Source organism: Acromyrmex echinatior, chromosome 18 (genome assembly GCF_024713525.1).
Source record: "Acromyrmex echinatior isolate Ae372 chromosome 18, ASM2471352v2, whole genome shotgun sequence".
Classification (NCBI taxonomy): Eukaryota; Metazoa; Arthropoda; class Insecta; order Hymenoptera; family Formicidae; genus Acromyrmex; species Acromyrmex echinatior.
Genome location: NC_141869.1, coordinates 5,295,354 through 5,321,515, shown reverse-complemented (window position 1 = coordinate 5,321,515; position 26,162 = coordinate 5,295,354). Strand labels below are relative to the sequence as shown.

General features: G+C 27.9%; 2 protein-coding genes and 1 pseudogene across 2 annotated transcripts; all 3 read right to left on the bottom strand.

Annotated features, from left to right (window-relative positions):
• Positions 1–3,457: 3,457 nt before the first annotated feature.
• On the bottom strand, positions 3,458–8,260 carry LOC105144852 (luciferin 4-monooxygenase). The gene is made up of 8 exons (XM_011054063.2): positions 8,072–8,260; positions 7,506–7,643; positions 7,213–7,420; positions 6,311–6,801; positions 6,026–6,203; positions 5,528–5,749; positions 4,222–4,451; positions 3,458–4,085 (listed from the first exon to the last, which is right to left on the bottom strand). The coding sequence occupies exons 1-8, from the start codon at positions 8,105–8,107 to the stop codon at positions 3,936–3,938; spliced, it is 1,653 nt and encodes a 550-aa protein (XP_011052365.1). The 5' UTR covers positions 8,108–8,260; the 3' UTR covers positions 3,458–3,935.
• An 889-nt stretch (positions 8,261–9,149) lies between these two features.
• Positions 9,150–14,583, bottom strand: LOC105144853 (luciferin 4-monooxygenase). The gene is made up of 8 exons (XM_011054064.2): positions 13,434–14,583; positions 12,761–12,907; positions 12,427–12,634; positions 11,547–12,040; positions 11,277–11,454; positions 10,576–10,797; positions 9,637–9,866; positions 9,150–9,515 (listed from the first exon to the last, which is right to left on the bottom strand). The coding sequence occupies exons 1-8, from the start codon at positions 13,467–13,469 to the stop codon at positions 9,366–9,368; spliced, it is 1,665 nt and encodes a 554-aa protein (XP_011052366.2). The 5' UTR covers positions 13,470–14,583; the 3' UTR covers positions 9,150–9,365.
• A 130-nt stretch (positions 14,584–14,713) lies between these two features.
• Positions 14,714–25,118, bottom strand: LOC147906774 (luciferin 4-monooxygenase-like; annotated as a pseudogene).
• Positions 25,119–26,162: the final 1,044 nt, after the last annotated feature.

The window sequence follows — 26,162 nt, the reverse complement described above, 5'->3', positions numbered from 1 at the left end:
AATTATTATTAAATTATTATATAATGATATTGAAATTATATAATGATATTAATGAATGATGGACTATTTTAATATTAAATTCGATGTGATAAAATATAATGGTTAATTAATATATCTATTAATTAAAATGCATTTATAAGTAAGAACATTTCAGAAATGACATATCAAAATTAATAATGAACATATCAAAATTCTAATGAAGTTGTATTACTTGATATTATTGCTATGAATTAATAGCGAAAATAAAAATTGAACTGTGTAATTCATGTGAAAAAATGGTATACCTCGGATAAAAATAGTTCTCGAATAAGACTTTACGGCAGTCACGTAGAGAATCAAAGCGTTTATAGGCCGAAAATATAGCTTGGTGTGATTACATATTTTTTATAACGTCGCCTTAGCTTTTTGGGTCCCGTGGATTATAGGAAATGGATATCTCCGAGAGGTTTATGACTCCAGAGATTTCGGTAAAAGAATAATCCAATTTAATGCCACAAACGTTCTTGCCTTAGTTCGATAGAATAACTATTTTGGCACGAATGAGAAACCGTTAACCAAGTTTGATTTTGATTCATTGACTTGTGGCTTTTCTAAAAATCGTAACAATAAAAATATTTCGTAACATTCAATTTTACATGTGCATATGTACGATGTTTATCTATTTTTCAATTTTTTGTTCGATTTTATATTTTGATAAATAATACAAAATCTTTTATAATTCTATAAATTATAATGAAAAATTATATACTAGAGAGATGTCTTTTTTTAAATTATAGTTTTGGCATTCAAAACAGATCGTTTTTATATCAAAAGCATTATTGAACTGCACTACTTATACTTTTATATTTACGTATATTTATATTTATAATATCTGATATTTTAATAAATACCAATAATTTGCATTATTAGAAACTGATATTAACAATCGTAGATTCCATTTTCTTTAAACTATCTAGATATACATATATTGCTCTGCAATCACAAATTCCGCGTGCATTTAACATTTTATTATCTTTGAAGATTTTCATTTTATCATCATGCTCGTAGTATCTCCATGATAGGCAAAAATATAAAGTTATACTTTTAATTAACGCGTCTACTTATATTTTTTTCTCTTCTATTATGAATACACTGATAGCTTTTTTTGACTTTACCGTGAAAGCAGCTAGTGTTGAAAGAAGTTTGAGTGCTTTAACAATTGGAAAGCCGGAAATTAAACATTGAACAACGAAGTCTTTATGACATATATCGAAAGTATTACGCAATTTTATGAAATCATGCATGACATAAAGCGTTTATTGGGTTTTATTCTCGTTCATCATTTCATTAACTTATGCGAATTATTGACGGATATATCTATTAGAATAGAAAAGATTTAAAGAGAGTATACACACATTAATCTTTTAAGTCTATCTTATGATGTTTGGCAAAACAAATAGATATATCTTATATTTTTCTATTATTTTTATAATATTTGAAGAACAAAAATTTGTCCTGACATCTGATTCTCAGAAACATAAGAAACAATTCCAAAATATTAGAAAAATGTTCTATTGGTCATATCAAATGTTTGTTCTGTCGCATTTTCCGCGTTGCATTTGTAGCTTCGTCAAAATATGCTATTCGTACAAGAGTAAAAACAGAGAGAAGAACTGAAACTTGCGTTTGATTCGTTTGCGTATCAATAAAAGAGCGAAAATGTGCTTTGGGAGAATAAATCAAAGATATGAAGAGAACACGCTAACGTGTGCAGATTTATTGAAAAACATTTTGCGCATGCAATTGCTTCATCTCTGTTCCAATGTCTATTTCTCTCTCTTTTTCATTTTTTTCCCCTATTTTTCTCCGTCTCTTTCGTTCTGTTTATGTAATTGCACATGCACGCGAAAATTTACATCGAAGCGTTTGAAAAAAATCACCCCGATATAGACTGTGAGACTGTCGTCGGATCTTGATTTTTTTTTATAAAGTAAAGGGAAAGCAAGGCGATATACATGACTTTTTTACAATTCAATTTTTATTGGTATATTGGAATTTTGATTAACTCACAATTGGATAACAATAAATTTTTCATAGATAAAAAAACATATTGTATGCGCAAAATTAAATCGAGATACTGACGCGTTATTACCTTACATTTTCTATTTTTTGAAATATTGATTCCTCGCCCCGACTATTCTCTGCGGGCTTGCAGCTGTACAAGATCTTAATGGCTCGATTTTATGGAAATCGCTGTAAGCTTCTGCCAGCTGTTTCCATTACGTCTCCGTTATGTTCTGTAAAACCTTCGCGCCTTCAGCTCACAGTTCTTACAACGTGCGCCCGTCCGCATAAGAACGTCATAAAAGAATTTAATCGAAAAAGATAATTCAACACAGACCCAAGAACGTGTCTTGATATCCGTAGTGCGTGTGCCAGATAAAAACTATATTAAACGAGCGATAATTCAATTCTTCAGGAACGAGCTCTTCCTCTTGCTCATCAAAAGATATGAAAGATATTGCCTTCCACAAGTACGCGTATTTGTAAAAGAAACATTCGGATTAAAAATCCATCGCGCTAGCTTCGTTCGAGCGAGTTATATCCGATCCATCATCAAAACTCATTGCGACTCAAGCTAATATTTTCATAAAAAATTGTTGCATTCTGAAAGGTTCACTATTGAATCTCCAATATTGTTAAAAATTAGACGAAAAGAGATACATCGTGTATAGGTATCGGACGAGAGAAACGCTGAAATTTGAAAGAAGGTGAATCTCCATTTCTCGGCTTTCGAATAATAAATATGCATACCACTGGAGAGCTGGCATTAGCGGGAAGTAACTCTTTCCTTTAGAAAAATGCAAAAACATGCACGGCGTTTAATCGAGAAAGTATTGTTGCTCTGATGCATTTTTATATTCGCTTATAAGATGCCCCATTTAGATTCTCGAGATAATTGGAGAAAGGAAATATGTTTTAACAATACAATAAACAATGTACAATATGTTAGATCATTTGACGTTACCAATATTATATATCGGCTGTAATTGTTCATTGATCTTGATTGAATTTGACCTTAATAACAATGCTCGCGATATGACGTATTAAGATATCCCCTCTAGAAATATATATAAGTAATATTCTTGATATATTAAAATTGTCGAATATCGTAACTTTGTCCGAATAAACCAAACAAAAGATGTGATAAAAAGCATAATCTCATGAAAATATATCATAGTATTAATCCCATTGAATAATATGGATAATCCGTCGAGTTATGCTGTGGAGGAGAATGGAAGGAACGAATAAACGAAATGAGAAGAGGTCGAAAGAAAAATAAGACAGAGAGGGAGATTTATAGGACAGACAAAAGGAAAGGAACTTATTTAAACGACAAGTACATCCCTTTACGAGGTGTGTATAATGATCATTATTGATCTCAGGGGCCAACTAAGCAGACGTAAAATAATAGATATTTTTTTGTTCATAAAAAATTGTAGATTTTATTGAAAAAAATTTTTATTAATTTATTTAACACGTTCTGAAATTATGTGAATTTATTTATCTGCTTTTATAATCAAGAAGTAGATAATGATATTATAAGTAGGTAATGATAAGATAATGATAAGATAATCTATAACAATTCCCCAATTTTACGTTTCTGGCAAATAAACAACGGAAATTTTTGATATTAATGATAAACATCAGCAATAATATAACAGATCGACAAATATAATCTTGTACTATTGAAGAAAAAGTAAGAGTTTCCATTAAAAATTTTAAAGTTGACTTTGAGAATTTCTCTATACTTGCGTTCAAGATCAAATAAGTATTGCCGTTTGATGCATTTGTTGCCCTACAACTTTTGTATGAAACACTTTTTCAATAAACCAATATTTTCTGAGCTATTTTCTAATTAGCCATTCCGGAACTTTTAATACGCATTGTATAATTTAATTCATGAACATACTTTGCAACTGTCTCTTCGCGATTTTGCCGGTAGCTGTACGCGGTAATTTATCTACGAATTTGACACCAGCCCGAATTCTGTAGTGATCCGGCAGATTCGTTTCCACTAAACTGATTAGCTCTTGCTCTGTTACCTGAAAATGAAACATTTGATAAATAATACAATATGTGCTGCGTAAATTTCATGTAAATTTTAAAAGCAGTTATTGTTTTATTGGCTTTATATTTAATATAAATAATATAAATATATTGAAAATGAGTGATACCTACCGTTTTACCTGGTATGATTGAGACAATAGCCATTGGATGCTGCTCATCGATTTCATGAGGCATTCCTATTACCGCCACTTGGAGTATCGCAGGATGAGTCTGTAAAACAGCTTCAATTTCAGTGGGCAAGACATTGATTGCTCTGAAAAGAATGAAATCCGATATTCTGTTGGTGATGAAGAGTTCTCCGTCATCGTCATAAAATCCTAAATCGCCAGAGCGTAACCAACCTGAAATATTGTGCATTTTGATCATTTATTATTCTTTTGATGTTATAACAATAAAAATAGAAAAGCGAATATTAGAATATAATTAACTGTTAATATAAAAAAATCTAATCGTAATCGCATTACATGTTTCGATTGCTTTTCGAGCCCTTCTCAAATGTACAGTACAATAGAACTACACTATAAGAAATACGATGTGTAAAACGCAACCACAAAAAGTCAGTATGTAAATATCGTTTGATCCGTCGTAGAGCTTAGACATATGATTTTGTCTTCATATCAGTGGAGATAACCATTACATAACCATTTTCTTTCTTTTTTATATCATGTATGGAGTTTCTTTAATTTATTTTGTGACTTATGGATATTCTTTGACTATTGCTGACGACATTTACATGGATATTTATCATCGACACCTGGATTGTGGTGAGTCTTTGACCAAAGGGAGTTGATATTGCTTGCTTTGCATATAATTTCTTAATTATGTTTCTTAGTTATGTTCATGATAAAATGAGAGTGGGGGGGGGGGGGGGGAAGAAGAGAGTGAAGAATTTTTATCCTTCATTGAATTTTTCTTTTCCCTTTCTTTTTCCAACAGCACAACAAAAAAAGTTTTTTAATCAGTCTTCCAACCAATTGGCGAGCAATTTTTGTTTCTTCTGATTCAAGTATTTCACCCATCACGGATTTCACACCGATATGATAGTACGATTTTTTATAGTTATGCTTCGTTTTACACATTGTATATTTCTTATAGTGTATTTCTATTGTGTTTTGTACTGAGGAGGGCTCGAACTTGCAGCCGAAATATGTAATGCGATTACGATTAGATTTTGGTATAATTAACAATTAATTGTATTCTAACATTTGCTTTTCTATTGTTATAACATGCTATTTTATTGTTATAACACGTTATTTTATTCGTGGACTCCTATTTGTCTTGAGGTCACACATATTTACTATTTTTATATTGAGGGTCCTGTTTTGTTCTTATTTTTATTATTCTTTTATTACAGTTCTTAGTTATCTAAATGTTAGTATTGCTAATTGAAAGTTTTGACCGAGCATTCAAGACATACCATCAGAATCGAAAGCTTTTTTGGTAGCTTCGGGATTCTTGTAGTAACCGTTCATTACACAAGGAACTTTAATACGTAGTTCTCCAACTTTATTAATCCCCAAGACCTCTTCAGTTTGTGTATCCGTCACCTTTATTTGAACATTAGGTAAAGGAAAACCAACAGATCCTGGTTTACTATCCTTGTTTTGGCAGGAAAGTGAACCTCCTGAATCGGTAGATCCTGGCACGAAACATTAATGCATTCATAATATTAACAAGATAATGGAGACAAGTATTTAATGTATTATTTACTTATCAGTTTTAAATATAAATAATTAATTTCTAACATTTAATTAATTAATGTCGTAGTTAATTAAAAAACATAAATGTTATATCCGTAATAGACACTTCTAGAAAACCAGTTACATAGACTTTAATGTGACTAATTAAAAAATTAACTGATTCGAGGGGAAAAAGGATTGTTTCGTAATTTTTTAAATTAAATTTAGTAACTTACCATAAGTGTTCATAATTAAAACTTTTGGTAATTTTTTAATCAATGTTTCTTGATATTGTCTTGGGAAATTAGAACCAGCAGTAGCAATAACCTTTAATGTTGTCAATCGATATTTCTCTAATATATTTGCTTTAACCATTTCGATTAGAATGAACGGATCAATACCAAGCCACGTTACCTAAAAGTTACAGTTAAATATTAAAATCATTTCTTCAATTCTATTTCTATTTCTAAAATTAGATATTAAATTAGACAGAAATTTGTTTAGGAATTCTTCTTACTTACTCGATATTTCTCGATGAAGTTGTACATATTACTTGTATTATCGTCTATCGCATAGTCTGGTACAATAATTCTGGTTGAATATGTTAAAATGATCTTAAATGCAAGTGCAATGCCGTATTGCCAACGTATTGTCGGTGTAAACATGCAAACGTGACCTTTCATTTCGGCAATATTTACAGGAAGTAAACAATTGTGTAGAGAAGAATGCGAGAGTTCAGTACATTTTGGTATACCCGTAGTACCTGAAGTAAGAACAATAATACTAACTTCGTCCGGGTTACTGATCGGAGTACATTTGAATTCGAAAATTTCGTGATTATCATGACCCTTCAAAATATCGTCTATTGATTCATATCCATCTAGCTTGCCAAAAACCACTATTTTTACATTCATTTTTAACTCCTTTGCTGCTTCTGTTAAATTCGCGGCTGATAATGGAATCGTAAAAATTATTATTGGTGACATCATTGAGAGAAAGTTTCGTGCCGTCACTGAAATATGAATAAATGATTAAATGATTGAATAATATTAAAAGTTTTATTATATCTGTTTTTCTTATTTATTTTTTATAAATTTTATGCTTTTAACCAATAATTGTCTAAAATATAAATTTCGAAATTTAAGTTTTAAAATAGTACTATATTTAAGTTTTTAACCGGTATTTTTTTTCTTATGTCAAGATCATTATTTTTATACTTACAATTTTGAACTTTGTGATTGATTTATTTTACGATTATATTTATTGACTGTCTTAAAAACAAATTATCAAAGAATACAAAAAACCCACTTAATACAAAGAACTATTGTCTGAATAAACAAATACAGTTAATAATTATACATATTTTTATATTGCATAGCATATGATGGTAATAGAAGTAGCATTAATATATTAGATTACACACTTAAGGAGAGTTTATGATCCCATGTGTTGCATTTGCCATTTAAATACATGATGCCCAACAATGCTATAATTGCGTCTAAATTATTATCGGTGCAAACGCTAATTATATCGCCTGATTTCACACCCTGCTTTTTTAACCAAAGTGCACATTTAATACTGCGTTCACTCATTTCGGCATAAGTAGTTTGTTTATCCGTAATAGCGTCTATCTAAATTGATATATTAATCATTTGTAACGAAAAATTAATGCAATTGAAAAATATGGAGTTATACAGTGAATACTGTTTAATATACCTGGCCGATACAATCAGGTTTGCTTTTTAGGCTCTGTAGAATCGTTTCAGCTATATTGACTGATTCTCTATGTATTGGATATTCTGGACCTAGTAAGATGTTGTCTTTGATTCTGATCTTGAATTTTGATTCTTCTACCTTTATGATAAAATTTCGTTAATGAATTATTGTTAAAAATAATGATATAAATAAATATTAATATTTATTTATAATAGTATAATAATAACTCGTTTAGATAATTTGATGCACTGTAGTTTTTATATAATTACAATATATAACATGTATGATATACAATAAAATGTAAACATTAAAATTTGAAAATATCTGTGAATATAAGTACTCTCTAAATCTGAATCTGAATGGATAGTTACTAATTATGCAGTAGCATATTTGGCACTGATATTAGAGATTATCCACTGATTCAGATTTAGAGAGCCTATGTTATGAATGTTGAAGACAGAAAAAATAAAAGAAATAATAATTTAAAGAAAAAATTTATTATGCATAATTAAATTAACTTTTTGAGAAGATTTTTTTAAATACAAGACGAAAATATAAATTATTACCTCATTTTTATCAGTTGCTATGTTCCGTTCACACATTTTTATAAATTATATAATGATTATGCAATATATCACTGTACTATATATAATATATAATTATATGTAATCACTGGTTGTACTTTCCACGGCAGCTGAATTGTCACTGTTAGAAAATTGATCAACATCTCCGATTCTTGCCTTAATTTTTATCTTTCCACTGCATGGAACAATATAAACAGTGGGTTTTAGATTAGGCTTCTACAAATTTTACGGGTAAAAAGAAAAAAATGCACAAATACATTTCTTATCTGAGTTTTATCATAAGAAGAGTGCAGAAAATAAAGATATATTATCTATATATGTATTCCTTTTGTAGAAAGATTATTAATGAAAACTCGTGGAGAGGGGATATCTTTTTTGAAGGAAATAATACCTGAAAAGAGTACATTCCAAGTGCTTTGGAGTGCATTTTACAATATTTGAAATATAGAGAGGAAAATCACATATTTTATTATCTGTTTTTACTGATCTTAAATAAACATTTTTAGAAATATTTTTCATTGAGATTTTTCTACAGGAAAAATTCTCTATGTATTGTAAATTCTGGTAGATATTTTTTTTTGCCAAAATTATTTAATAATATATATCTTTAATAAAAAAAGCTTCAAAAAAATAAATCGAAATCAGGAAAAAATGCAAGCCAATGTAAGCCGACACTGGATGGTAGTGTGTAGTGCGTATTATTAACAATAATTGACGGTTACAAACATTTCGGCCATAATTTTCGTTGTCTTCAGTGTATCAACAAAATAATAACGTATTCAAATATTGAGCATTACATTAAATTTGTATATAAACGAGGCACTTTGTAAAATCGGGGATATGTCAGTAATGTATAAGTCAGAAGTAATCGTCCGTGGATAAAATCTTTCATCGTCTATTGCATCTAGCAGAATGCATTTTTCGAACGTCTGAAGATTTTTCGATAGTTGTTAATTTTCGACTTTAATTTTTATTATAGTAGAACACTTTTAATTTTATATTTTTACGTGTAATGATATTTTTATTTATTTTGTGATAATATAATTTACATTATATTGAGTTTTTTAATTTTTTAATTTTTATTTAAGAAAAATTAGATAATTTTATATGTTATCAAAATATAAGAAAAACTTGTACATTTTTGTTTATTTAACATATCTTTATGAAAATTTCTATCTTTCTAATCAATATTGTTATTATTAAGCAATCTAAATATTTTTTTTAAATGATGTAACAATTTACTATTGTGTGTAATTTGTATATGTGCAGTAGTATTTTAATTCACAAACATATTTCGCAGTTGCTTCTTCGCAATTTTGCCTGTAGCTGTGCGTGGGAGTTTATCGAGGAATGTAACTCCACCGCGAAGTTTACAATCTTCTGGTAGATTTGTCGCTACCAAATCATGGAGCTCCTCTTCCGTTACCTATAATTGAAACATTTTTTTACGATTACAATGAAATTATATGAATATGAATTTTAAATATGATAATCGTTCTTTTCATGTTCACTGTATGGAATAGATATGACCGTTTTACGATTTTTACCGTTTTATGTGGCATTCGAGAAACGACAGCTTTTGGATGCTGACCCGCAATTTCATGTGGTATTCCTATTACCGCTACTTGAGATACCGCAGGATGTGTCTTCAAAACGTTCTCGATTTCTGCGGTAGAAATATTAATACCATGGAAGATGATAAATTGAGATATTCTATCGATGAGGAAAACATTTCCGTCATCATCATAATATCCTATGTCGCCACTAAGTAACCAACCTGAAATGTTTTGTTTAAGGTTTAATAATTTATATTTTTATCTGTATTTAAAAAAGCGTTTTCACGAAGTCATTTTAACTGCGCATTATTATTATTTCTTTTATTTGCAAATCTGCTGTCTTCAACATTTTTATATTCATAAATATTTTCAAATTTTAATATTTGCATTTTTTTTTATACATTTCATATTTTGTAATTATATAAAAAATTTTAGTGTCTAACCTAAAGAACACACAAAGGTAAAAAAATTTAAATCATCTTATTTTGATTCTTAACATTAAAATAAAGTCATTTTTTCTTAACTTAATGTTTTCCTTGTATAAGTGTGTTATTATAATATTATTATTAATAATATTTATAATATTTATTATTTATATATACAATAATATTTATTTCTGTATTCATATAGCTCTCCATTACAATATTGTTGTTAGAGTCAAAATTGCTAAATGATTTCCTCAATTTTGTGACATTCCGATTAATTACACATCATCAGAATATCATGTAGCTCCATGTGAGAGCGACGGATTTGTAACTGACGGGTCACAAGTTCAAACTCTGCATTCCGGATATATAAGGATAATTTCGCAATCCATACTGACTTAACGGGAGACATAGAAGAACTCTTTAGATTTAGATGACTCTTTGACTAGGTTCAGACGTATAAGGACTGATATGGTCCCACCCATCCACCTCTTTTACTACGTACCTTCAGAATCGAAAGCTCGTTCAGTCTCTTCAGGTCTCTTATAATAACCATTCATTATGCAAGGCAGTTTCAAACGTAATTCTCCATTTTGATTAGCTCCCAAAGTTTTCCCAGTTTCTACATCCGTCACTTTTATTCGAACGTTAGGTACGACAAAACCAATAGATCCTAGTTTGCAACCTTTGATCATAACGGTTACATCAGCTCCTGCATCCGTAGATCCTAAAAATGATATTTATAATAACTATATAATATGATATAATATGACACCGTCAAGAATCATCGCATGAAAACGCTATTATAAATATTATCTTAAATATTATTTTAAATAAGTGTAAAAAGTCAATTTATTTAGATTTATAAATAATTTATTTATAAAAATTTATTTATTATAAATTTATAATTATTTGTTGTTGATATCTTTATTTTTATTTTATTTTTATTATTTGAGTAAAGAAGTATTATTTACTTATTAAAATTTAGTATTAATATTTTTTGATCATTTTAAAACTTATTTTTAATTGTTGCTTTGAAATAATAGAAGATAATATTAATACAATTAAGTGGATATTAATATTTCCGAAGATATATTACTATAATAGTAATAAATCCAAGAGAAATGAAGAATGATACGAAATATTTAGTGTCATGATATGAAGTATTTATGTCATATGATACTTTTAAATCAAATTGACTTATACCATAACCAGTAGTAATGAAAGCATGAGGTAATTTCTTTGCCAAAGCTATTTGATGCTCCTTTCCTAAATTAGCACCAGTACTCATTACTTCTTTTAAAGTCAGCAATTTATATTTCTCCAATAAATCGCTCTTATAAAATCGAATTAGCATGCCTGGTTCGGTGGAAAACCATGTTACCTTAAAGTTAAAGTGCAAGCTTAATCTCCATTTAATTATTATTCGCAAAGTTAGTTTTATAACAGATTGCGGAATCATTAGATAGAACTTACTCGATATTTTTCGATAAATCGACATATTGCTTCATCGTCGTCATTAAGTATTATGCTACAGGGTGCAAGAATTTTTGTCGAATACGCTAAGATGGCATGAAATGCTAATTGGACCCCGTAGTGCCAACGCAATGTGTGTGTCCACAGACCAGTATGACCTTCTAATTCCGTGACTTTTTCGGGAAGTAAGCAATTATATAAAGATGAGTGCGATATCTCGGTAGCCTTTGGCATGCCCGTAGTACCTGATGAGAGAGAGAGGAGAGCAACATCGTCGGGGCTGCTGATCTTGGCACATTTAAATTCAATGATCTCGTTAATCTCGTGATCACTCAAGATATCCTCCACGGATGTGTATCCATTTAATTTATGGGAAACTACTATTTTCATATTCATTTGCAACTCTTTCATTGCTTCTTCTAAAATCGGAACCAATGACGGCATCGCAAAAACTATTTTTGGTGATGTTAACGAAAGAAAATATCGTGCTGTCACTAAACAAATGTAAATGAATAGAATTAAATGGATGAATAATGTGTGTAAGGTTTACTTGTATAGCTCATAAATCTTGAACGAACAATTAATTCAGTATTAAATTATTAAATTAAATTTATTACATTGATCATACAAAGCATACATTTCACTGAGAGAAAAAGTAATTGCAATTAACATAATTTAATTATAATTTATAATCATTTTTTGGGATAACTATAAATGTTTTAACTATGCAAATATAATCAAGTGTTAAGTGTATTATTAATAATAATCGCATCGACTGCTTGAAAATCTTTAACTTTTTCCTAACTTATTCTTACATATGATTTTATATAGCACGATTATACCTACAATGAAATAGAATATATATATAGGAAATACATACTTGGAGATAACTCGTTGTCCCAAGGATTAGATATAGCACCTATGTACATAGTGCCCAACATAATTATGATTGCGTTCATGTCATTATCACAGCAAAGACCAATTATATCGCCAGGCTTAACGCCTTGCTTCTGTAACCAAAGGGCGCATTTAATGCTGCGTTCACTCATATCGGCGTAAGTGTCCTGTTCACCAGAAAGTGCATCCACCTATAGAGCAAAAGGTTTTAAACTGCATGTTTAAATCCTTGTTTACGCAAAGTTTTATACACTCTAGAAATTAGCGATACAATTGTTTTACATTAATAGATTTAGTGGAAATTATTGTTAAAATACCTGGCCGATGCAGTTTGGTTTGCTCTTCAACGTTTTAAGTAGCACTTCGGATATATTAACAGGTTCTCTATTTATTGGTATTTCTTTTCCTGTTAGAATATTGTCTTCTATTCTGAATTCACGAATAGCATCGTGATAATGGAGTTTCTGGAGTTTTTGATATAAAATTATATTACTTATTAGGTGTTGGAATTAATTCGTAGCGTTTTTTAATGAAAGAATGTTATTTATTTCACATGAGCATTAAAAAATACATTAATGAAAGTACTTCCCATCACTTGTAAAACGCTACGAATTAATTCCAACACCTAATACAATAATATATTAATCCACGCAACACAGTTAAACAGAATTTAAAAAAAAATGCAAAAATTGAAAAGTATTAGCAATTTTTAATTATAAAATCTTAATAAATGCAGCAAAAAGTATATTTTTTACAAGGTTGGTAAAAAACTGTTTTAAACATGTTTTAAACAATTTAAAACATGCTTAATTGATGTTTTTAATATGTTTTAAATATGTTTTTTTTTATAATATTGTTTAAAGAATATTTGAAGCATTAAAAACATATTTAAGAAAAAACAATACATTTTATTCTTAAAAAAAAACATTAGTTTTTACCAACCCTGATTTTTTATGAACGAACTAAATATTTTTTTTAATATCTTCTTACCTTGCTGTTATCAATTGCTGTCATTCGTTCACACATCTTTATAAATTCTTTAATAATTTTTGTTCTTTTTGACTTACTTTAATAGTCGAATCACATTCGTAATCTATATATGAATCAAATCGGAGATATCAGGCTTTTTATTATGTTACATTATCTCTCCCACTCATGTACGAGAAGTATGTGACATCCGAGAGAGAAGGAATTAGGAACGCGACTTTTTTATTGCACTGAGGCGTCCATAGCACTCTTGAAAATGAATTGAATATTTTTTAAGTAAAAATAGATTTTATTATTAGGTGTTGGAATTAATTCGTAGCGTTTTTTAATGAAAGAATGTTATTTATTTCACATGAGCATTAAAAAATACATTAATGAAAGTACTTCCCATCACTTGTAAAACGCTACGAATTAATTCCAACACCTAATATATATCTCTGAACAACTCGTACAATTTCTAGAACTGAGCGCCACACATTCGAATCCAATTATGATTCGAGTAGTTAAGTGTGATTGTTGTGCGATTTTTAAGAGCTCAATGGCAGAGATCAATCTTATTTTGTTAAATATTGATTTTTTTTGGTCAACTGTTTTAATATAGGGAACTTCTCTAAAGGAAGATATGAATAAATGAATTTTCACGCGCATCTATATCATTGTATTTCTATTAAGATATGATGATATATGTACACATATTTACAAGCGAAAATTTTATCTGACAGATGTATCAATTATCAGTTTAGATCAATTATCAATTAATTAATTGGCGCATCACATCAGAAACTTGGAATTAAAAGCTAAAACACAAGTTCGAGAAGAGAGATACAACATTTAACGCAATTGTTTTAAAGAAAAATTATATAATAAGTGGCAATTAATGAAGCATTTTTTTTCTGAAAGGAAGAAAATCTTAAAGGTGATAATAATAAAGGGTGTTTTTTTAAGCCCGATAGATTTTTTTAAGCCCGATAGAACTTAAAATTGTAAAAACTAACACAAAAATTAAATTATAATCAAAAAATTTTTTTTAGTCGAAAGATCAATGCATGGCATTAACATTTGAAAATGATTTCGGGCATATGGCCACCGCGGCTATTTAATTTAATTTTTTTTTATTTTTTACAATTTCAAGTTCTATCGGGCTTAAAAAAACACCCTTTATTTGAAAATGTACTTAAATAATTTCTAATTATTTATTACTTTTACAATATTTTTTTATTATTTGGAACAGAGGTATGTTCTGTTCATTTTCAAATAAAATGGACGATTATAGAATGATTTATATATTATTTATCAATGCAAATTTTAACAGTTTATATGTCGAAATACATTTTCAAAATTTTGAAATAATTTAATCAGTCATAATACTCAGTATAAGCAAAATCATTATGAATATTTGTTTATAATGAACTTACTAATTAATGACGATATAATGAAAAATTAATATATTTTATACATTTCATAACATAATATGCAAATATTATTAATCTGCTTCACTTATAGTGTATATAATTCATTATATGTACAATTAAGCGAAAATCAATCAATGAAATGTTATACATAAGTGAATGAAAAACGTGTCAAGGCGGATCTTCGTGCCTAATTATTTTTTGTACAATTTCCGGTTCAATTGTATAAATTCACAAAAAATATTATTAAACGGAGAGAGAATCTCTCTCTCTCTCTCTCTTCTCTGTCTTAACGTTTTTTATTCATTTGTTATTATATGTAATTTATATATTTCATTACGTCGTACATAAACCCATATTGATATCAGTAAAGGACAAAATAATGCCAATAAGAGCCGACACAGTTGAATATATTTTTTGTTGTTTGATATGAATAGCTTCAGACATTAATTTTTTATTGAATATTTGTTTTTCATTTAAATTTTTTATTTGTTCCAATCAAACTCATGATTATGCTCAATTCTGTGATCACTAAGTGACTATTATTGTATGATGTTCTTGTTTATATGATTATGATGTTTATTAATACACGTTTGTAATAACCGTTTCGTTTAGCATATAAGACGCATCATAATTCTGACAATTAATTTTGTAGACAAAGACTAGAATGCAATAATGAAAATAATTTATTCTTTTGTGCTCTTATAAAGGAACTTAATTTATTAAATCCTATATGTAGACCAAATGTATTGCTCGATTGTTTTAAAATATCTTTTGAATTTCTCCAATATTGAAGCATAAAAAAACATAATCAAATTTAGACTTTCAATTTAATCTTTGGCTTTTTTAATTTTAATTGTTCCATATTTGTATATATTTAATATCAATACTTTTATTAAATGAGTCAAAAATAATCTAATCTAATTTAATCTGATATTGCCGGAAATTTTTTAGCAGGTGGGAGAAAGAAATCTGTAGCGTTTTAATTGATATATTTCGATAGTAATATTTCTTTTGCAAATGTTATCATTACTTCAAAGATAATTTATATTATACTATATCTACTTGATGTCTTGACTTGTGAGAAATGTATAATATTTTTTAAATTTAATTGGCGTAACTTTTTATTAATAGTTTTAATTGTTTTTTATCAATTTTCCCAGTAGTGAGACGTAGAAGTTTGTCCACAAATTTGATTCCTCCTAAGCTTACAATAGTTTGGTAAATTGTTAGCTACTAGATCATGCAATTCTTTCTCTGTTACCTGAAAAATAAATCAATATTTTCTTGATCTTTCTACACTTTCTCGAAATTAAAATACTTATTACTATATTTGGGTTCATACACGCATGGTATGACAAACTAACAGACTTAATAAAATAAAAGATGAAGGGTTTTAATCATAAATAGCAATGTTTTTTATGTTTTTATTATATATAATTATTTTTAAGAAACCTTTTTGGAAAGATTTTTATATATTTTCTAAAAGAAACTTAATTTTTTAAAATAAATGCAATTGTAATTTACCTCTTTTCCGATTACTTTTTGAATAAATGCCATTGCTGTTCTATATCCGTTTCATGTGGTACTGAAACCACTGCGGCCTTGAGAACTGAAGGATGAATTTCAAGAATACTTTCTATTTCCGCGGATGACAACTTAATGCTTCTGTAGTTAATAAAATCCGAAAGCCTACTAACGAAATAAATTTCTCCTTCCTCGTCGTCCATTATGTCTTTTATATGCAGCCAACTTATGTGCGTAAATAAGATATGTTTTATTCAGATTTATTTTAGATTTATACATATGTATAAAATTATTTTCTTTAATATTTTTTTTTTGGTCATCTCATTATAACAAAGAAAAATATATTCTTTTAGAGAGAAAGAAGAGAGAGAGTAAAGACTTGTAAATATAAGAATAATTGTAAAAAATATTTTCAATTTTTACTTTACTTCAATTTTTATTACAGTAAAACGCGATCGTGTAAAATAAAAAATAATCTTTATAGATTAAATATTAAAAGATATCGTTATAATAGTAGATGTTATTTTATTATTGCAACACTAACCATTTGAATCGATGACATTTTTAGTTTCTTCTGGATTTTTGTAATAACCATTCATTATAAATTCCGATGTTATACAAAGTTCACCAGTCTTGTTAGATCCTAAAGCTTGCCCAGTTTGTTCATCCACTATTTTTATTTTTAATCCCTTGGTCACAAAGCCGCAAGAACCTAGCTTACTATTTTTTGCTTGGCTTACACACAATCCGGCATCAGTCAAGCCTCGGGAAATACTTTCAGATAATTAACAATTTTTTAGAAAGAAAGATGTTTGACGTAATAATATTTTATTTTTGTTAGAATACTTTTGTAAAAACAAATCTAAAATATTTTTGATTTTATAGCATTATTTGGTATTTATGATACTTGTCCGATATTTTTTTAAATATCACAGTATTTTGATTACCAAATAATCTCTCAGCTGACTTAATAATTTGATTCTTACCGTAACAATATTTAATATTTGGGTATGTGGCATTTTTGCGATAGCTTCTTATATTTTCTTTAAAAATAGTCCACCGATAATGACGAGCTTTTTCAGAAATGGCATAGGATATTTTTGTAAAATATTATATTTGAATAAAATGTATGGAAACGAAATATCAGCTCCAAGCCATGTTACCTGAGAAATAGTTGAAAAATTACAGTTATTAAAACTTTTATTCAATAACAGTAACAAATTAATTTTTAATATGAACAAACACAAAAGGAAGTAAATTAGTTTTAAAATTTAGGGACACACGAAGAAATAAATTAAAAACAATATTAAAAAAAGCAAAAAATTGGAAAAAGTTTTCAATAGAATTTATATATTAAACACATTTTAAAGGATAAAATTTATGTATTAGACTTTATAAATATAATAAAAAAATATTCCGTGATTATTATACTGTGTACATGTTCACAAAAGATTGAAAAAATGCATAGGAATACTTTTAATTAAATGTGCATGTTTAAAAATTGATAAACATAAACAACACAATTTTTTTGATTGAAGTGAATTCAGTTTTGCGAAATTATATTAATTGCGTGTTTAAAAGAATTGAATTATTTCATGTTTTGAACTGCTACATTTATTAAATGTACTGCTTTATTTTTTAAATTTACCCCATCCTGAATAATCCTGAATAATTTTGTATATTTTGGTTTCATCTTTGAAAGCTACTTCTGCTGAAGTAATGATCCATTTTGTGTTTGACAAAACCAGTTCGAATATCAGAATTAATCCGTAGTGCCATCATATCGTAGGCATTGACAATATCACCTCGTTGATTATGTAAACCTCTTCAATGGGAATAATACTGTTGTAAAGGGACACATAAGATAGTTCAGCTCCTTTTGGCATATCCATTGTATTATCCGGAAGAAACACAGGTCATCGCTATGGCATGTAGGTTATCGATTATGATACAACGGAACAGGTCATCGATCTCTGACGGATTAACTTGATCTTGAAGAATATCTGTCAAAGACACGAATTCTGTTAAACTGCCAATATAACTATGATTTTAACTTCTAGATTTTCTTCCTTTGTGGCTTCCACCAGATTCTCAACGGAATCTGCGGGATGTTAACAATAGACAGTACCACGCGGATGTTAGAAAGAAATTTATATATATTTTTAATTATTTGATGGTTAATTTTCCAAAAATCAATTCAACAATTGCATTTTCTAATAAGTAAATATTTTGCATTTTTATAGCTGTGTTAAAGATTTAGCTGGCCGATAATATTAGTTTACAAAATTTTGCTAAAACACATTAAGACTTTCTACATTCAGAAAAAAGTTTTGTTGATTGTGACTAATATCAATCTTTTTGTTGCACAAAACTTTTTTCTATACTTTGAAAAATACTTTGAAAAATTATATATTAGGTGTTGGAATTAATTCGTAGCGTTTTTTAATGAAAGAATGTTATTTATTTCACATGAGCATTAAAAAATACATTAATGAAAGTACTTCCCATCACTTGTAAAACGCTACGAATTAATTCCAACACCTAATATTTAGAAAAAAATATATTTGTAAACATTTTTGTATATTTTTTTAAATAAAAATATTTGTTACTGTTAACTATATTAAATTAATAATTATACAATTATGAGTCTTCGAATATTTTAATGCCGAAGTTTCGAAGTTTGAATGTCAAAGCTTTCGAAATCAATCATCAGCCCTAATTTACATAAAATTACATACTTTTTAATACTTTTTCATCCCATAAACATATTACTGCGGCAACATATGAACTTGCGAATACTAGTATGTAAGTGATCGATGTGATTACCAGTCCATCACCTTTTTGAATGCCATGCTTTCTTAATCACAGAGCACATTTAATATTTTGTTCTTTCATTTCTGTGTAGGTACTCTGTTTTTCTGAAGCAATTTCTATCTAAACATTTCATAAAATTTAAAATGTAGATCAATTTTTAGACACATACGTAAATTTTACATCGATCGGATCTATTTTATATTTGACATTATATTATTGATAAAACGTTCTTTTTTCTTAATTTGTCTTAAATGCTTAAACGTTATCGGGTATTGTATTATATAAATAGTATTTTCAATTATTAATAATATAGTTCAATTATTAATAAATTAGAAAAAATTCTTTCCTTTTTTTTATTATCTTGTCATTTCTAAATTTATTTAATTTTTCCGAACTAATTAAAGCTTACCAGAAGTTATGAGCGCAATGAAATTTAATCAGTCATATAAAATTTTCATGTGACGGTATACTTATCTACAAAATCCGGTTTATTCCTCAATCTATCGAGGACCAGTTCTCCGATGTTCGTGCATTTCGGATGAGTTTGCTCGGCGCCAATCAATATGTTATCCTCAATTCTGAACGACGGTATGTACTGGAGAAAAGCGAGGATACATCGTGACAATGATTTTACCGAGGCAATTCTATTTTGATTATTTATTTTTCAATAACGCATTCTTACCTATTTATTGGCTTTTTCGTTGCTCATCATCATGTCTGCAAAAATATCTTAACAGCTGTAATCACATTAATAGTCACGTAGTATCGACAACAAAATACTTTTGTATCAGATTTTATCAATCACCATTTTTAACAATTGAATCTGCAATTGAATTCTTGGTCAATCGTGATACAAAACCAGCAGCTATATAATATGTTTATATCTATTTTAACACGACTAAAAATCATGGTAACTATAAGAAATTTACATTTTTCGACAATAATTTTAACTCTCTATGAGCCCGTATAACTTTCAAGTCACATACTAATATATCGATATTTTATTTATTTATTTATTTTTTATCACAAGTTAGCGTATATATATCTTGTTATATAATGTCTTCTTGGTAATGAATAATATTTTTGGTAGCGGTTATCAACTTTATTTAACTTTTATTTAACTTATGAGATATCAAAGTAAATGCTTTTGAAAGTTGTCTGCTGAATTCATTGTTAATTTGTATTTATATGTTGATATTTGCTGATTTCACGTTACATAAATTTTTTTTTATGAAAAAAATTTGGTCCGTAGAGGGTTAAAAAGAAAAAATATAGTATGTATTGATAAAAGGAATCATAAAGTTTACACAAAATATCCTATTTATAATATCCTAAATCGACATTTAAAAATAAAATGACAGTGCAAATTGTATAATAAAATTAAATACGGAAAATATTTCTCATATCATCTTAAATATAAAAAACATATCATCTTAAAAATAAACGAAAATAAAAAATTTTATTGTTGGACGCTCATAAAATTTTCGAGAAATTTAGCTTCTAAAATCAGAAATATACGTGAAGCTCGTTTTATGTTAGAACAGAACATATTCATTGTATAAAATTGCTAATTAACATTTATTTTCAACAAATGTTTTTTTTAATAAAAAAATTTCCTTATAGAATATTTTTTGTACTCACTGTATATTATTATACTGTCATAATACATTTTTTGTGTTAAACAAAACTTCATAATCTTTTCGAGAATTTGTAAGAAAAAATAGTTTTTAAATATATGCAATAAATAAAGTAAATAAAATATTTTCGAATCTATAAAATTTTAGAAAACATCGTATTACATACAAGGACAAATAAATTCGCAAAAGACTCAGAGATACTCATTTATGCTGTCTGATTTTACGTGAAATCGTTTTATTTGTTTTACTTAAACTAAATTAAATTATTAGCACATACTAATGTCAATTATCTTTTATAAATATCTAACTTTGAAATACGTCCGTTTGCAAGAGATATGAACGAACCGAATTATTCGAACATTTTTGTTCAGAGGCATAATAAATTTATGAGGTCGCGAGAATTCCATTCGGCGGTTTGCAAAATGCATTTGCACCGAACGATAAAAATACGCTTATCGAAACGGAGTTGCATTTGGGCGCTGTATGCATCGCGCCGATTCGACGCCACGGTAATTTATCGCAGCCGTATTCAACGGTTGTGAAATTTTTCTGCATTCGCGAGCTACTACTGTCCGTCCTAACAACGTTGACAAATGTCGTTTTGAATGCTTCGTAGAATCGTACGTGTCTATTGTCGAATGACATTTTATCTGATATATAAATATAAATAAGTAAAAATATAAAATTTTTAAGTGCTTTTTCGTAATATTTGATAATTATAATACGCACTTATCTATCCGTGAAGCAAACTAAGCTATGAGAAAAATATTTAATTAGTTACTCGAGATAATTGTAAATAATAATAGATTAACTTACTATAATAATTTCATGGTTCTATGGAAATTAATGAATTACATTACTTATTTTCCACAACACACGCAATGAGAGATAATTGCAACATTGCAGAAACTTGTATATACCTAATAAGATCATATATACAACGTCAAAATTACGGAATTTAGTATGAATAATATTATGTTTTTATAGAAATATCGTTTTTTTACAATTGTATGTTAATACGATTGTATTAATATTTTCATTCGTCATTCATTTTATTCGTTAAAAATATGCGATAAATTTTACGGGTCAATAATGATCAATACTTTTTTACGTTAAACGAATTTTAAACGTAATTAAAATTATTAGATAATCTATTCGAATAATTTGATTTATTATCCACAGATATAATTTATTTAATTCTTGGATATATCATCGATATGATTGTGTGCTCGATGAAGTCGTGATAATACATATTTTGAATTTGAATCGCTATGGAAATATTGATTACCACAGTTCTTTTTTATATTGAAAAATCAAAGAAAGAAACGAAATCTTATTCAGCTTTCCAATATTTACTATTAGTCATACTCAAACTGATAATTCATTATAAATTACTTTACAGCATGTAGTATTTGTCAAAGATTAATAACAAAATATTAACTGTGTATATATTCTCCATATTACATTCTCCAGAATTATTATTGATATAATTAAACATTTAAAATTTTTGCAATTAATCCTCCACCTTCAATGTGGCACTTTTGAGATACAGTTGATTTTTTTATTGAATTTTAAGAAAATAGATAGATAGATTCGATAATATCTCTTAAAAAGGTTTAGTAATGTTGAAATTGTTTCGTAGGACATTATATTATCATATATTCATTCTCATTTCTTAAACTTGTTTTTGTATTCAATAAATAAAATACGAATATATAAATGTTATTTAAAAAAATGTTTTTTTTCTATCATTTTAAACATGTTGATCATATAATTAATATATACATATACATATATCACAATAAGATTTTATTAGCTACTTTTACTTGTCACTTACATTTATTAGTTATTAATTGTTTACTTCATTGCTTTAACTTAAGACATAGGTGTATTGTCTGTCTAAAAGTTTGTAAACTTTTTTTTTGTATGTCTGCGTACAACTAGAGCTATCTGTTGAAGTAATATAATATTGGACACATATTCAACGAACACAACATGAATATTTTACTATCTGTGATTGGAGTAGATCCATATGATATTTAAAAGGATTTATCAGTAGCATTCACTCAACTTTATTGAACGCACTCATTCTCTTTTATGAAATTTTATTTTTAATCTGATAGAGTTATGTTTCTTTACATTACATTATGTATTTACTGTGACGTCAGAAGTAAAAATTTTTGACGCTCATGGTCAAATAAGATTTATGATTATGCTTTTACTTTTATGCTTATATTTGTGTGAATATCTTTTCTTAACGCATTATATAACATTTGTATATCATTATCATTGTAATTATTTTATAAATGATATTATTTTTCAAAAAAATTTAAGAACTCTGAATTAATATTTTATTGATGATTCATGAAATTACATATGTTAATTATAGATTGGCAAATTATATATAGACGATGATCAGACATCTTATTTTTATCAAATGTTTTTGATATGGCACTATGCACTTTTTATGTATGGAACACATCGACAAGTTATCTGTTTGCATTTCCTCATCATTATTTCTTTCACATCTTATCTTACAATTAGTTTGTTTTTGTCATCGTCGGTATAGATTCGTACGATGTGTATTGTTGAGATAATTTGGTAAAATTTCCACTGAGATCATAAAAAGTCGATTTCGCAAGAGTCTCTTGTTCAGCTGGACGTGGATCTCTTCTTGATGGCACTGCCGTAAAATGTCATGTTTCTCGTGACCACATCCTCCCTCAACTTCATTCTTATGTAGTTGACGTAGTTTCTTCTTCTTACTTCGCACAGTTGTAACGTTCCTTTCTTCTTCCTCCTATCCGGCGACAAGGAAACGGATAATTTTTAGACCAGATGTCACATATACTACCGCTCAAAAGTATTTGTCTATCCGATTTTTGTGTATGTGCCTTTTTTATATTCTGTTATAATTCTACTATTCTTTTTATATAAAATATAAAACTTTGAATAAATTGAACGTTATTATTAAATTTAATATTTATTAGAAGATTAGGAAATGAAGAAGATTAAAGTTCACTCTTTTTCATTTTATTAAGAAACAGAATAGATAAATACTCTTAAGCGGCAATGTATTTATCGTTGCATGTATCAAATATTTCGATCACTCGACTAAACGATCGCATTATTTTATTATCAATATTTGTCTTAAATTAAATAGCGATATTAAATGGAGATAAAGCATATATTGCAATTCCTCATAATTTTACGATAGCAGCATCGTTACTCAAAATGTATAACATTTTTAAAATAATTTGAACTGTTCGTTTTAATTTAATATTTTATATGACATTTTTGTGAACTTAGCATCTCATTTTCAAAATATAAGTGAAGAAACTCTGATTTTTCTCTAAAGAGTTTTAGATACATTTAAAAGAATTAACAATTAAATAAAAGTAAAAATTTCTGAATATATATGTATCTGTTTTATTCCAGTATAATTAAAATTAATTCTAATTGAAATAAAAAAATTATATCAATTTAATTCAATAATATATAAAATTCGGAATATTTTAATTATTTATAAGAATGAAGATAAAAATATTACTAAATATCCGGTGACACTCATCTTTATTAATTAATAATAAACAGATATTTTGTATAAACGAATATTGTGCATATGAAAGAGTATTTTGTTGTATAAATGAATACCTATTGCATAATTACGAGTATTGATATTATAATAGCAGTTTTATATTAATAAAATTGAACATTTTGCACATTGTTTAAATATGATCTTATAAAAAATTAATAATAGTAATATCTTTGCACGATTATTGAATTTGACAATGAACCTTCCGCAAGCTGTTTAAATCTCTCTTAACAATTTTTTCGTATTTGATGTCTTGACGAATTTAACGTTCTCGCGAAGTCTGCAGAAAAATTCTCCCGATTTCCTTGCACCGGCTCCATCAATTCTTTGGCCGTCATTTGCAAACGATAAATTTATCTTAAAGAAGATCGACCAGTGCAATTTCTTTGCGCGAAGTGTCACGTTCTTGCCGTAATCGCGGTACCTGTAATCGTTTTGCTCTTAATCACGAACGACCACTGTGCGACGTGAAGCTTATTTTACGGTTGTTTTAGTTCCGCGCGGGACGCAATAACTTAATTAAATCCGACCTATTTAATCCGGCTGCGGTGCGCTGAATCACTTTGATTTTAAAGCTTGGCGATTACGCGAGAGAACGAAATTATCTCAGCGCGCGACTTTTTTAGCTTCGCGCATTTACTTACTTGCGAACACTTGGTTGAGTTTTCTTCAAGTAGAGAAAACGTGGTTGGACTAAATACGTCATAAAGCAAATATTAAAATTTCGCTGCAGTTTTGCGCACTTTACGTTTGAAGACGATTACTGGAAGTATAACCACAGAAATCGCCATTCTGCGTTTTTTGCGTGCATTTTTCTCTCGAATATTTCTCGAGAAGTTAAATGCACTGAAGTATATGTACTGTTATTGAAGTCAATTATCGATATTCAGTATCGATATTGATAAGATATATTTTAAATATAATTTTTTATATTATAATTAGAATCTCTTTCTAAATTACGAATTATAAAATTATTTCAATTTAATTATTCTTTTTACGGATTTTTATTTTGAAATGTGATAATAATTTTTTATGTTGCTTAATCATATTCAAATTAAATTAAATTATTTCAAATAATTTAATTTCATTTATGATCTTAAAATATATATATTAGTTCAGCAATCTTTTCAATCTCGACTAATTAATTTTACATGAATCTTATATCTTTGTGAATACATAATTTTTATTATTTTTATCTTACACATAATTTCGTCACATAGCTATGAATTATTTTAATTATATTATTTATTATTGTGAATTTGATATTACGATAATTAAATTCATATATGTATATTTTAAAACATATAATAACAAATTATTTAATATGTTCGACCGATAATAATTTTATAAATACATTAATAAAGATCTTTAATCCACGTTTTTCAGCTATTTATGTTTATAAAAGCGCGTGATAGTAAATATAATTTCTCGACTTTTAATCGTATCTCGATATAAATTTTTATATTGCTTGTATAATTATAATACAATGTAATTCTTTATGTATTTATTATGCAATTGAAAATTATATCAGCTATGTTTACACTGCCACTTCTCATCGCGAATAAGAAACTTTACTTTGATTTTATTTCTTTCTTCCCTTTACACTAGAAGCAATCAGAGTCAACGTATTTTGTAGTATTGTGCATGGAGCTCCTCTTGATTCGTTCGAATTTCTCTTTTTAATGCATATACCGAGCTACACCGTGGTACTCAGACGTACGTAATAAGGACGACAAACATGAATGTCCTG